This window comes from Sinocyclocheilus rhinocerous, unplaced genomic scaffold (genome assembly GCF_001515625.1).
Source record: "Sinocyclocheilus rhinocerous isolate Xijiao unplaced genomic scaffold, SAMN03320098_v1.1 scaffold111, whole genome shotgun sequence".
NCBI lineage: Eukaryota > Metazoa > Chordata > Actinopteri > Cypriniformes > Cyprinidae > Sinocyclocheilus > Sinocyclocheilus rhinocerous.
Window position 1 is genome coordinate 291,401 of NW_015642811.1, and position 13,933 is coordinate 305,333.

General features: G+C 36.1%; 1 protein-coding gene across 1 annotated transcript in view; it reads left to right on the forward strand.

The window, feature by feature from the left end:
* Window positions 1–358: 358 nt before the first annotated feature.
* Window positions 359–13,933, forward strand: part of LOC107756458 (relaxin receptor 1-like) — a 48,402-nt gene continuing 34,827 nt past the window's right edge. Inside the window, exon 1 of the mRNA XM_016573564.1 lies at window positions 359–551. Coding sequence (XP_016429050.1) covers window positions 359–551 — 193 coding nt within the window. The remainder of the gene's footprint in view (window positions 552–13,933) is intronic.

The following is a 13,933-nucleotide window of genomic DNA, read 5'->3' on the forward strand; positions in this document are numbered from 1 at the left end:
TATATTTCAATCTGCATTTTAGATTTTCTTCATCATGCAGGTCTGACATTGTTTTTACAGAACCTACAGAACCTTTAATTTTATTCTCTCATTTTGTATCTTTGAAAATGTTATAAAACAGCACAATGTCTGGGAGTATATTATGTTTACTGTATAATATATTACCAGTTAACACAAGAAAAAATGCAATTTTAAGTTGATGTGGTTTAACATATTTAAATTAAATTCATATATATTGAAATCATTGTGAATTACTATAGTTAAAATAAAAATACTATTATGTTTGTGAAAAAGGTACTATACCTCACAGTCCAAGAAACAGACCAATGCAACAGTGCAACCTAAGACTGAATTTATAATGCTCAATTTCTCTCTTCTCTTTGTCTTTGTCTCTTCTGAAGTGGTGCTGACCATGTTTAATGTATCAGAGGATCGGGCTCACTGCCCTCTGGGCTACTTCCCCTGTGGAAACCTCAGTACCTGTCTTCCTCAGCTACTACACTGCAATGGCGTGGACGACTGTGGGAATCAGGCAGATGAGGAGAATTGTGGTTAGTTCAGATTCATTCCTGTCAGTCTCTTGTCATTTCCCCTGTGTGCTATTCTTCACGTTTTTTTTCTTCTTTGTACTGTAAGCCAGTGGTATTGAGCATAGATTTGCTTATCTAAATCCGATTTTACTCTGGCAACACCAATATTTAAACTGCATGATCAGGGGCAGATTAAGGTGGTCAGGGGCCCCTAGGCTGCTCTTTGAGTGAGGCCCCCCTTAATCATTATGCTTTACTGGAGAAATGTATTTAGTGCCATTACATGGTCCACGCAAATAGTAAGGTGAACTGGCATGCACACACTCACATTGAGACAGCCAATCCTACAGTGTTCCTTTACATTCCCAGTGTCCCCACAGGATTTTGTGGGTGCACATTGGTTGCTCTAGGGGGTTCCGGGGGTATGCCCCTCATAAGAACATTTTGTTCATTTTAAATTTAAATGCCTAAATCTGGAGCATTTTGAGAGCAGAATCTGAACATACTTCCGGTAACATGGCACCAGGTGGACACGGCATTGTGTTTTCGGTTTTGGCGTTTATTATTGTTTGTAATTTGTGCCCATCAAGCGAAACTTTCTCTGATGATGAGCGATGCTTTAATGTTTTTTCGGAAGAAAGATGCGACGTGATATCTATTGGTTACGGGCGAAATATTATTTTTTCCCTAAAATTATGGGATTGATTTTGTTAAAAGATTTTATTTAAAACAAGGGGTATTGCCAAATAGTTTTTCTTTTGCTAAAGTTAATGTAAATCAAATTACTAAAATGCTAGAAGAGCTTCAGGTGTCCAATAAACAAACAAACAAATCAAGTGACTAAATCAATGAAGAAATATGTGCTCTTGTAAACAATTTTGTGCTCTAGTAGTAATTTATTTATTGGTTGCATAGATGTGAATGTGATGGTAGGGCTCAATTTTCACTATATAAATTCTTATAAAAGCTACAAATGCCATTCTGTCAAGAGCAGGGAGTGATTTTCTCCTCGTCTTTTGATGTTTGATTATCTTTAACGCCGACACTTAACTCAAGAGACGAGACGAGACACGAGATTGGGTTCACGAGACGAGGCAAGATTTTTACACATTTAAAAAAAATTCTCAATGACCAAATAGGCTACATGACTGTAAAAATAGTCTGCAGGTCTGCTAATCATCTGGTAATAAATGTAATTTCAGTTCTACTTTCTGAGTATGAATTATCATATGCAGTAAAATACAACAACATGTACATGTACAACACTGTATGATTTCATGTGAGTCTCTTCAGACCTTAAAACTGTACATGAATTATGATCTTCTAGAACTTCTGACCTCCAAACACAGAAATAAAAACAGTATAAATAACCAAAAATAAACAACACAGTTCTTTCTTAGTTGTATTAAGTGCAAATAATAAGTGCAGCCGTGATCAAAGTAGGCTACTCTCTCAATATTCAAAGTGCAAATATATAGAGACCAAATTTTTCAAGCATGATACAGAGCTATAGACAACTACACAACCTATTATAGCCTACATACTTATAACAGCCTAGATATGTTATGTAGCCTAATTTGCGCGCATCAGGGAGTCGCTCTCAAAACGCGGGGTATTAAAATCGCTTTTGAATGCGCGTTCGCGTTTTACTTTCGGTTTCGATTTAACGATTGCACAAACTCTCAGCGGTGCTGGGTGTGCATTCTGCAATACAAGACATTAATTTTGTCAGACGCTCTGAAACAAATTCTGTGCATGATACAGATTTTTTAACACCACACATAGACAGAATAAATGTATTTATTTTTGGTCAATTAATCTGATTGATTGAGCAACCTTCCAAGAGTGGTGATATAACACCCCTGTCTACATTGGACCCGAGCGGTGCGACGTGTAAAAAGCAGTAATAACCCATAATCAGTAAACATGCCCTGTACTATTTCTGAGGATTTGTAACATTTGCTGTGATGCATACAGCATATACAATGGATGCCCAATGTAGACATGTAGTCCAGCTTCAGCAGCACTGAGACTTTTCATGTGTTTTTCACTCTGCTTGTGTGTGTTGAGTGTTCCAGTCAGTGTATTAGTGGTGGGAATTCTTTTTTAGTGCTAATCTAAAATGCAAATTTTTTTTTGCATCTAAAATGCAGGTTACTCATGAAGTGCTTATTTATTGAACTGTTGTATATAAGCAATATCACTTTCGCAATCATATGTTAATATATAGTTGTACTTTTTTAAAATAGCCCTGTTTTCAGGCAACCATTTTAATATTGTTTGAAATAAAACATTCTGAGATATTTAGAGTATTCAGCAATAAAGAAACAAGATCTGAGGTACCCTATTGCATAACAGTGTATTGCCCCTGTTCTGCTTTTTCCCTGGTATCTGTTATTCTTGCAATATTTTCTCCTCCTATTCTTCTTTTTTTTTTTTTGCATCTCATCTTTTGATTCTTGTGCTTTGTTTCTTCTTTTCGGATTCTGACTATTTCTGCTCCTTTTCTCTGCCTCTCTCTCTTTTCTTCATTTTATGTCTGTGAGGTACAACCATGTCAGTTGACTTTGCTTCCGCTTCTGGATGCTGATTATAATACATAACCAGTCAAACTGAAACAAAGATTTCTGCAGTTTTCATCTATACAAATTGTCATATTTAATTTACCATCTCATCCATCTTTCTGAATAAGGGAAAGCCTAGTAGTTAAACAGCTTGGTTTATCATCAGACTCCAGTCCCAAGCCCCAATTATTATTTTTTTCTCCACAGGATTATCTTCTAATAGTCTCAAAGGTATCTGCTGACAAAGTACTGATGAAGAACCAATTAAGTTGTAATTATCCTCCCACCTCAAAATCAAATAGCATTCCTTGACTTGTTAACAATTGCTAACGACTTTTTTTTTTTTTACAAGAGAAAACCCACAGTGCTGTTTACTTTGCGAAGAGGTGGTAATTTCCCATAGATTCCTCAGTAATCATTTACTTAACCAACATGTTACAACGACCCTAGTGGTTGTGTAGGCAGTTTTGATAATGTCATACTTGTCAGAAACAGTGCGTGCCCAGCCGTTTGGCAACTGTCTCACGGCATCTGTCACAGCGACTGTATCAAACTCAATCTTAAGTGTCATCATTTGGCCCCTACAACCTTGTCTTTCTCTTTTTCGCGGCCTTTGTTCGATGGAGAACAGGGAGGAGATTAAAAGCTGTTGTGTCGGTACCAGACTGTAAAAGGTCAGGACAAAGGGAAATGTCACAGTGTACATAATATCTTAAGACATTTGCTTAGACCTGTGTGTTGAGTCAAGCAGAACAGGATAGACAGGAAGTGAGAGATCCTCTCATGCTTTTCCAAATCCCCGCGATTTGTATTCCGAACATCTGAGATTCCACTCCCACCTTTCTTATCGCATTCCGCTTGTTGTAACTGAGTTATCAAAGCCATTTCAGGGCCAGAAAGGTCACTGTCGGATATCACTGTAAACAGTGGTGTAGTGGAGGGTATACGCAGGTAGCTATACGGCGTATACCCACTTCTTCATCAGTCGGCTTTGCGTATACCCACTTCTAAATCCCCTCTGATGCGCATCATTCATTAGTGTCCTGCATTAGGCAAAATCATGACAGTCCACCACATGAATAGCTAATCCAATCGCATGTAAAAAAAAAATATATATATATTCCCTAAAAACACCCAGTAAAGACAGTGATGCGGTCAGGACCGTGGCGCCGGCTTCCTTTGAAATATGTTTGATGATTGCGCCTGCGCTCTCGCCCGCTCCGTCAGTCAGAGAGGATGCCGATTGCCGACAGTGACAGAGATGCTGCTTCTTCATGCGCGAGAGCATGTCAGGGGATGCGCGCAGAGTGGTAAAATAATAGTTAATTATTGATTACTAATTTGAATCAGTACATTACAACGAAAACAATAGCTTAAAAACCGGTAAACTCCTGTAAACTTTTCAGTCCAAGGATCCAGTAAACAAACGCGTTCAAACGGTAAATTCAAAACAGCTCTAATACAGAGAAAACCCAACCGACTTCATCAGAGATTGTGGAGAGTCAAGTCCAGATGTCAATAAATTATTATTTTCAGCGTGTATTTGGTTTAAAAGCAAACGATAGGCATGAATTATCCAGGCTTAGCACCTGGCATGAAGACGCTTGCTCTCGCTGTTCGGCGAAAAGTTGGATATAGATGAAAGGCCAAGTGACCTGATAAACTGTGCTTGAGCTCTCAAAAGATGATAAAAGTATTTTTTCAAACTAGGAAGAGAAGAAAAAGTGCCTTTGAGATTTGATAGATAATGAAGTTTTGGATAAACAATTGAATCTCTATATAAAACGAAAGTGGAGATGCGGGCCCACCCGCAGTCAATCTTATTCTGTCTCTCTCTCTCATCCACTCTCTCATGAGGATGAAAGACAGAGACATGGGCACATTTTGACTCTGGGTGATGCCACAAAGAAAGCCATTTGTCATTTTTGCCATGAATGCTTTGAACCTCAAGAGCTTTGTCGGTTTGTAAAATCCGAGTCCCTCAGGAACAGAGCATCCATCTGGGCTCATATACATTTGGTCATCGATAATGGTGTGTGGCTTTGATTTAGCATCATATTAATCTTGGAAACTGAAGTTAGAGTGCTGCACCACAGACAGTCTTCCATTATGGTGGTGGTTTATTCTATTACAAATAATCTTTTGTCTCCAGCTTTTTTCCTTATCTCAAAGTGATTTTTTTATCCTTTTGGAGCCAACCTTGACTTCTCTGTGGCTTTTCTTCTTGTAGAAAACCTCTTTTGTGTATCTTTTGTGAATTGTTTCAACAGTGTAGATTGTGATTGTTTTGTTAGCTGGAGATAAGACTGGGACTGTGTTGTTTGGAGGCTGGATTCTCTCTCAGTAATCCAACGAATCCAAAATATCTCACAAGGCTTTCTTCTGATTATGAGTTTTGCAATACCAAATAAAAGCATTACATTAATCTCACCAGCCAACAAACTGCTTTGTCATCCCACCTGCTTATTATAAGTACTTTCATCAAGTTATGTGAATAAAAAATTATATAATATATATAAACATTTTGAGATGTGAAAGTCTAAAAATCTTTGTTTCTCATTACAAGTAACAACGAATTTCTACATGACAAGGAACAATGAAAAATTTATTATCTCAGTATATTGATTAATTGCCTTCTCGTTTTAAAGAACAGCCCATCAACAAGGTCTTGATGCACAGTTGGATATGCAACTCCAGGCAGCTGCTGAAAATACTTCAGTCTCTGATAAATTGGTTAAAGGATTCAGTGAGCATATTATCATTAATTCTCATATGCTCAATGTGTAACGTTTATGTTTTGTTTTATGCACAAGATGAAAATCCTATTCATTTTGTTTGGTTCTGAAAATGCAGAATGCAATGTTAATAAGGTGCCACGCTGTGCATTGATTTAGTGTCCATTCATTACATACCTATTACATTATTTATAATTAAATTACAATTTCATTATAGAACTGCACATTTTTGGCCAAGGTACCTTTGAATAAAACTTAATAAAACAAGGGTGGCTGCATTAGCCCTTGCGAAGTTTGAGAATCTGAGATCACTTTTTAATTTTGTGGGGTTGTTATATTAAATGTGACAGAATTTGTGCTACACTGAAGTGCAGTCCTTCTAGAGTAACATTATGAAAAGAAATAAACTCATGATGTTGTTTTTTTTAGCAACCTGGATTATGCAAAATATTCCAAATCCAGTGATAGGTTCCTCTTCACAAACACTCATAATTTTAAGCCAGTTACTGTTAAACAAATTTTTGTTTACAGTCTCATTGAAGCTTGGAATTATTCAAAAGTGCATTCCAGTTTTGTGTGCAATATGCATCAACCAGTCTGTGAAAGGACTGTGGGTGGTCTGTGAAGGTACCGCAATGATAAGCCAGAAGAAACTGATTGGTGCATGCAACTCTAACAAAGATGAATGTGCTAACCTAATAATTGATTAGCTGTCTCTCAGCGGACCCCATAACCTTGGTCATACCCCACCAGTTCCCCCCAGGCATGTGATTGGAAAGTGATTGCATTTACTGTATGTGGTACATTTTCTGTGCTGAAATGTTATGGAAAAAGCAGTAAGGAAATTTCTATCTATCTATCTATCTATCTATCTATCTATCTATCTATCTATCTATCTGTTTCATTTAGAGACTTTTGAAGTATGTATCTTGTTACATATGAATGTGTAGTATATCTTCATGCAGTATGCATGTTTTGCATATTCATAGCCCAACATGGATAAAAAATACATCATAGAAATTATATAATTAAGTATATGCAAATGCAGTGCTTAAACATTTACAAAACTAGACACATTATTATTCAGGTATGCTTGAGTGTGCAGTAGAGGGGTGGATGAATAATGCATTATATTTCAAAATAGATCTTCTTAATGACACATAGGAAGTTAAATAAGATGTCTCACTCATCTAGTACTCTTGAAGCGGTATTAACAGTTTTTGAAGCAACATAATCATACATTTTGCAGGTATTTTAGCGATTGTTTTTATTAAAGCAGATATGGATGAATGAATTAACTGAAATGTGTGACCTAACAGCGTCAGATCAATGAGCGGGTTGTTGGTTGGGGAGTTATTAGAAGACAGTGATCAAAGGGTCAGTGACATTGAAAAAGACATCACAACTCTTCATAGAAACTGAAATGTTTTGAGAAAAAGAGTACAGTTTTTTCTGAGTTGGGCTTTGGTGTCAGGATGGTAACACAGGGTGCAAACTCTCTGCTCTGAACATCAATTGTTTCAGAGGCAGCCTTGTTTTCCCATGAGGCTTCCCTGCTAATTTCAGGCCAGACCCACACCTGCTGCTCTCTCAGTGTTCAGATATATGTTATCTAAAATTGGTGAATGTAGTAATTTAGCGTGTAATTAATAAATTATGACTTCATAAGCTCAGTGGCCATTCAAAGATTTTTGTCTTAAAATAGCAAGACCTACAAATGCTTTTGACTCTATAAGTGGCTGATCCTGTCCAGAACTTTGTTTATGAATATTGGATATTTTTGATGAAAAAATGTATCAAAGCCTGTATCTTAGAAGTAAGGACATTTTGTTTATATCAAGTTCTTTGCAAGGTTAATGGGACGTAGAGATGATTAATTATTACCTAAGCAGATTAATGCTTTTTTTCTGTGCCTAGACATGATATGATAAATTTTTTAAGCAGCTTGAGCTTTTGTAAAAAAAATAAATAAAAAAAAGGGTTCTGTCTTAAAGTCTTAAATTTACTTACTGTACATTGCATGAATTGTGATGAGAATGTGCTACTTGATCTCATTAGTATTCATTATTCATATGTCGTATAATTTTATAAGACACATACATGTTTTTATGTTTGGATAAATTATGTTCAGTACAAACGTATGAACAGCTGGTAAGATGTAAACACTTTTACTTGTGTTCTTCAGAGATGTACAGAGATGTAATTTTCAGAATCCTTTGATGTTGGTGTTCAGAATCATTTGGATTTCGCTAAATATGTTTGCCTTTATTATTATTATTTGTTTAGACAAATTATCTCCATCATTTACTGAAAAAGTAAATGATATGGGATTGTGTTTAAGTTGTACATTCATGTTTTATATGCTGTCACTATTAAATATCATAAGCAGTATATGCACAAATAAGCATGTGCAAATTGTATATAATTGCATTTTATAAAGTTTTTGGAGTGATTGCAGATTTAACAGTCCATTTGAGGTGAGGTGTGTGTGTGTGTGTGTGTGTGTGTGTGTGTGTGTGTGTATACAAAGCTTTTGTCTTTATCTCTATTTGTGTAATCTCCATCAATGTTTCTTAGACTAAAGATCTGAGATGTATGGGAGAGAAAAATATCTGACTGGCTTGAATTCCACACTCTCATTATAATTCATAAAATTTAATATGACACTGAGGCTCGGATGAGTAGAAAGAATGAAAAAATATAGCTGCAAGCAGCAGTTACCGGGGTTCAAGCAATTTAAGGCCTTTAAGGTGGTCTTGGCCAACCTGAATGTGTGACTGACAGTAAAACACATCCAATATGGAGAATAGGCTCACAGACACACACACACACTGAAATGAAATTATTAAACTAGTATATTAATACTGAATCAGCATGCTTAAACACACACACATACATACATGCACACACATTTTGTTGCAGATATAGATATTTGAGATAAATTATGTGACACAAAACTTATTGCAAGTCTTCTATTTTCTACAAATTGAGGTCATTTTCTATACAAATCTTGTGTATTTGATGCCTTTTTAACTGTTATAGTGCCACATATGGTCCGATCAAAAACAATATTTTTGTTATTGTTTTTATAAAAGTTCATTAAAAATGACAAAACACTTTAGAAAACACATTTAAATGTACAATTATATTTTTGATAACTTGAATTTATATGTATTTTCTAGTCTAAAATGAGCTCACTATGGAGCCTTGAGAGCATGTGACCTAACATGTGCTAATTACGGTGGCCGAGCTAGCTCAACGCGCTGCAAATGAAAAAAACACATGCAAATAGAAAAAACACCTGCAAATTAAGAAAACATCTTCATCAATTTGACAACACACGCGCTGCAAATTCTCACAACACAACCAAATACAGAAACGCGTGGCAAAATTCTCACAACACAAATAAATACAGAAACGCTCTGCAAATTCTCACAACACAACCAAATACAGAAACGCGCTGCAAATTCTCACAACACAAATAAATACAGAAACACGCTGCAAATTCTCACAACACAACCAAATACAGAAACGCGCTGCAAATTCTCACAACACAAATAAATACAGAAACATCCTGCAAATTCTCACAACACAAATAAATACAGAAACACGCTGCAAATTCTTACAACACAAATAAATACAGAAATGCGTGGCAAATTCTCACAACACAAATAAATACAGAAACATGCTGCAAATTCTCACAACACAAATAAATACAGAAATGCGCTGCAAATTCTCACAACACAAATAAATACAGAAACACGCTGCAAATTCTCACAACACAAATAAATACAGAAACGCACTGCAAATATTCACAACACAAACAAAGAAACGCGCTTCCCTTAAACATTTCCGATGTGGTCTGTGCATATTTGCAGCACATTTCTGTTTTTGTTTGTTTGTTTTGTATTTGCAGCGCGTTTCTGTGTTTGTGTTGTGAGAATTTGCAGCGCGTTTCTGTATTTGGTTGTGTTGTGAGAATTTGCAGCGTGTTTCTGTGTTTGTGTTGTCAGAATTTTCAGCACGTTTCTGTCTTTGGTTGTGTTGTGAGAATTTAGCACGTTTCTGTATTTGGTTGTGTTGTGAGAATTTAGCGCGTTTCTGTATTTGGTTGTGTTGTAAGAATTTGCAGCGCGTGTGTTGTCAAATTGATGAAGGTGTTTTCTTAATTTGCTGGTGGTTTTTCTATTTGCATGTGTTTTTTCATTTGCTGCGTGTTGAGCTCTCTCGGCCACCGTAGCTAATGCCTTCTTTACTACTTTGTTACCAAATATGTGAAGCACATGGCTAATAAATTTTAATTTTACTGGTTGAAGGTGATGTCATTTGACATCACTAAAATACAATTTTGTTGATTGAACATTAATATTGTATTTTAAATGCAATTTTCTTAGCGTCATTTATAAATATCCTATAGAGGGTGTGAAAATAAGTGTTTAAATGGAACAGTTCATTGTTGGAGCTGAGCTGATGATCTGAATGAGAGAGAGAGAGAGAGAGAGAGATGCAGAACAGAGTGTGTGCAGAGCAGGGCGACACGAGGAACAGGATTGAGAACCACTGCTTTAGAACATTGTTCTAAAGCAGTGTTGGGGGGGTGTTATCTGGGTTCGTGAAGTAACATGTAAAAATGTACTATCACAGTTTCCACAAAAATATTAAAGGGGTCATATGATGCGATTAAACCACATAAACACATTTCATTACACCAAATACACAAAATAATGTTCTTTTTTAGCAACATCATATGACCCATTTAAGCAGCAACTGTTGATAATAACATGAATAATAATAAGAAAAAATCTGCATATTAGAATGATTTCTGAAGGGTCATGTGACACTAAAGACTGGAGTAATGGTTGCTACCAACCTTAAACTTTAGAACAGTGTACTTCTAGAAACAAGCATTTGGATAGTTTTATGTTTGTAAAACATCCCATGTGAGGTTTCAACATAATGAACTTAAAAGATCCTAAAAGAACCATAAAAGTAGTCCATATGACTTGTGAACTATTTTTCAAAAGTCTTTTTTAAGCCCTACAGAAATTTTGTGTGTAGTAAAGACTAATAAGAAGTCATTTTTGTTTCAGTATTTGCTGAAAAAATTTAGGTGCACTTTTTCTTTAATTCAGTTGTGTCTAAGCATTGATTAACACTCTCTCAGTAGCCTTTGGCACACAGTCTTGCAGCACCATAGAGCACTGATCTGTAGCTTAATAAAGAAATGATGGAATGAAGCAGGGGCATTTGTCACGTACATGAACATCCGCTGACTAACACAACTGTGTCATAATTTTTCTGAACCTCAGTATGTGGAACGGTTTACGTGTCAAGGCTTTTCTCGGGCACATTAATTACAGTTATCTTTCTCATCTTGCATTTTTCAAAGCTGCCATTTCATGGTTCTCAGATTTTTTCTGTTGGCCCTATAGAAAAAAACCCTGTCAAACTTAGAAACCCATCAAGAGAGAGAAAGTAGAGGGAAACTTTGGTTTGAAATTGGCTCAGATTGAGGGAGGGCTCCTAATTTTCTGTCTGCTGTCTAATGGTCCCATCATTCTCTCATCATTTAGTAGTAAACGAGGGTATGGAATGAAAGGTTGGGTAGATTGGAGAGCTGAAAATGTTCCTCTGGCACTCTTTATACATTCTGGACAAACCTTTTGTCCCTTGATATGAAGTCTAAGCATTCAAGGCAACTAAAAACATGGTAAAAGGCATAAGGAATTATTGTGTCAGTCCCTCAAAGCAAAGCAGCCTCCAGAGTTTATAGTTTAGGAAAAGATGCACTTTCATATTTTCAGTACTATTTTAATCCCGAAGTATTAGACTCATTGACATCTTTTGTGAGTAGAAGTCATACTATAAGGACTTCAGGCAAACACTAAATCAGGCCATTAAAAAATGGGGGCAATTCACATATTATCAACTAAATAAGAAAATGTGGTTAGTCTGGTTTTCTAATAACGATGCTTTAAAAATCGTAGTTTACACTGATGTGTGCAGATTTGTATTTCAAATACATGTTTTGTGTTTTGAACTTTATATTCATTATGGTTTGCACAAAAATTATTAAGCAGCACAACTGTTTTCAACATTGATAATAATAAAAAATGTTTCTTAAGCATCAAATCAGAATATTAAAATAATTTTAAATAGATCATGTGAGACTGGAGCAATGACTACTGAAAATTCAACTTTGCAATCAAAGGAGTAAATCACATTTTTAAATATATTAAAATAGAAAACATGTATTTTTAATGGTAAACATGATCAAGAAAATGCAGCCTTGGCGAGAATAAAAAAACTTACCTCCTTCAAACTCTAGTGTGTCATACATGTTTTTATAATGGAGTGTCAGCCAAATCAGTTAATATTAAGCAGAACTTCAGTACATTTAAAGCTTTCAGGGCAATTTTATATAATATCTCCAATAGTTTCTCTCCTCAACTCAAAAATTGTCTTAAATTGTTCAGTGGTTTTCTAGTCTTTGTAGCCCTGTTTTCAAACTGACTGTGTCTGAAACTGAAGGCAGCTGTGTCAGTCAGTCAGTCAGTCAGTGATTGAACAGACAGTGTTGTTGTATAAAAGTTCCTCCTAAGGATTCAGACAGGTCTGCAAGGCAAGAGAACTTTAGACCAAGAAATATGTTTTGTGACAATGGTTATTTCTCTGTGGAAATTTAATCACACTGCATAAATTTATAAATTCATTTTCTGCTTTCAACTGCTCTGTCAGGTGCCATTTTTATTTTTTCTGCCAACTGTTGAATGCAATGGATTGTTGGATATCGTAGGCAGTGAAGGATACAGCATACTGCCCTAAAATAACCAGATAATGGTAATTTAGTGGACAGGATGTTATGATTGCATTGAATTTAGACTTGAATTCATGTCTTGATGTCTTCCTACCATATGTTGCTCTGAAGGTTGCATTTTAAGGTTTCTAACCCAGCAACTGTCTAGTTTTAGACAGTGTATTGTAGCAAATCAGCTCAAAAGGGAAATGTATATGAATAATTATAATTAATTATGATTAATTACAGTTATTTATATCAGCTGCCAGTAGTAACTGTAGCAGAATTAAATTGCCCGCAACTAATCTGTTCGTCCAGCGAACATTCAGTGTAAGTTCATATCAACTCTAGGAAAGGATATTTTCGTGGCCACAGAAAACACTTTCATACAGTATTAATGCATTAGAGCATGTAGAAAGAATCAAAATCGCAAAGGGACTTTGCAAGGTGAATCACAAACTCATGTAATTTGTGCACAAGAGTTTTATTAACTAAACACTAACACAAACTAGTCTAACAAACAAACAAACAAACATACATACACTCACGCGGACATACAAAAGGGGAGGTAAAGTGGATGAATGAAGCCATTAGAGAAACCAGAGAATGCAGTTATGGAAAATGAGTCAGAACCACCTGAGTTAAAAACCATCATTTACAACGGGGTCTATCGCTTATACTAAACCTCTGTTTTGTTTAGTTAAATGTACGATACTTATATTGCCTTGGTCGTTGAACGAGTGTCCGGATCCAGTCTCGGATGAAAGTTTTGATGGTTTGAAGGTTTGGTGGTGTTGGAGTTCTTCAAGTTCTTCCGGGTTTGAAGGGTGATGAACTTCAAAAGATGTTATTCTGGCTCGGTGGTGATTGGGAGAGTTTTCTCCCAGATGGAGGTGATGAGAGAACTAAGAGAGACATCAGCTGAGATCCTAGGATCTTTGATGAATGAAAAGTCAAGGCCGGAGCCTGGCTCAAACTTAAGGTACAGAAGACTTCTAGCTCACATCCTCATCTTCTCTGTATCTAACAGAACCGCAGACTGCACCAGGCGGGTCACTGATGTGAGAGCTTTATCTTCTATCGAGGTCACTCCTCTGGGATTTCAAAGAGCCAATGGTGTCTTGAACATTTGGAGGGAAAGTTTACGACTCTTTGTCTCAGAGTATGGTATTTTGCATATGTAATTCGATTGGGTGTTGATGCAAAAACTACTAAAGATTCTTAGAACACTAATATATTGCCTATGTACCAACATATAATATACACTCTCGTTTAGATCATCAGAAGACGAATTCATAGATATTAAAC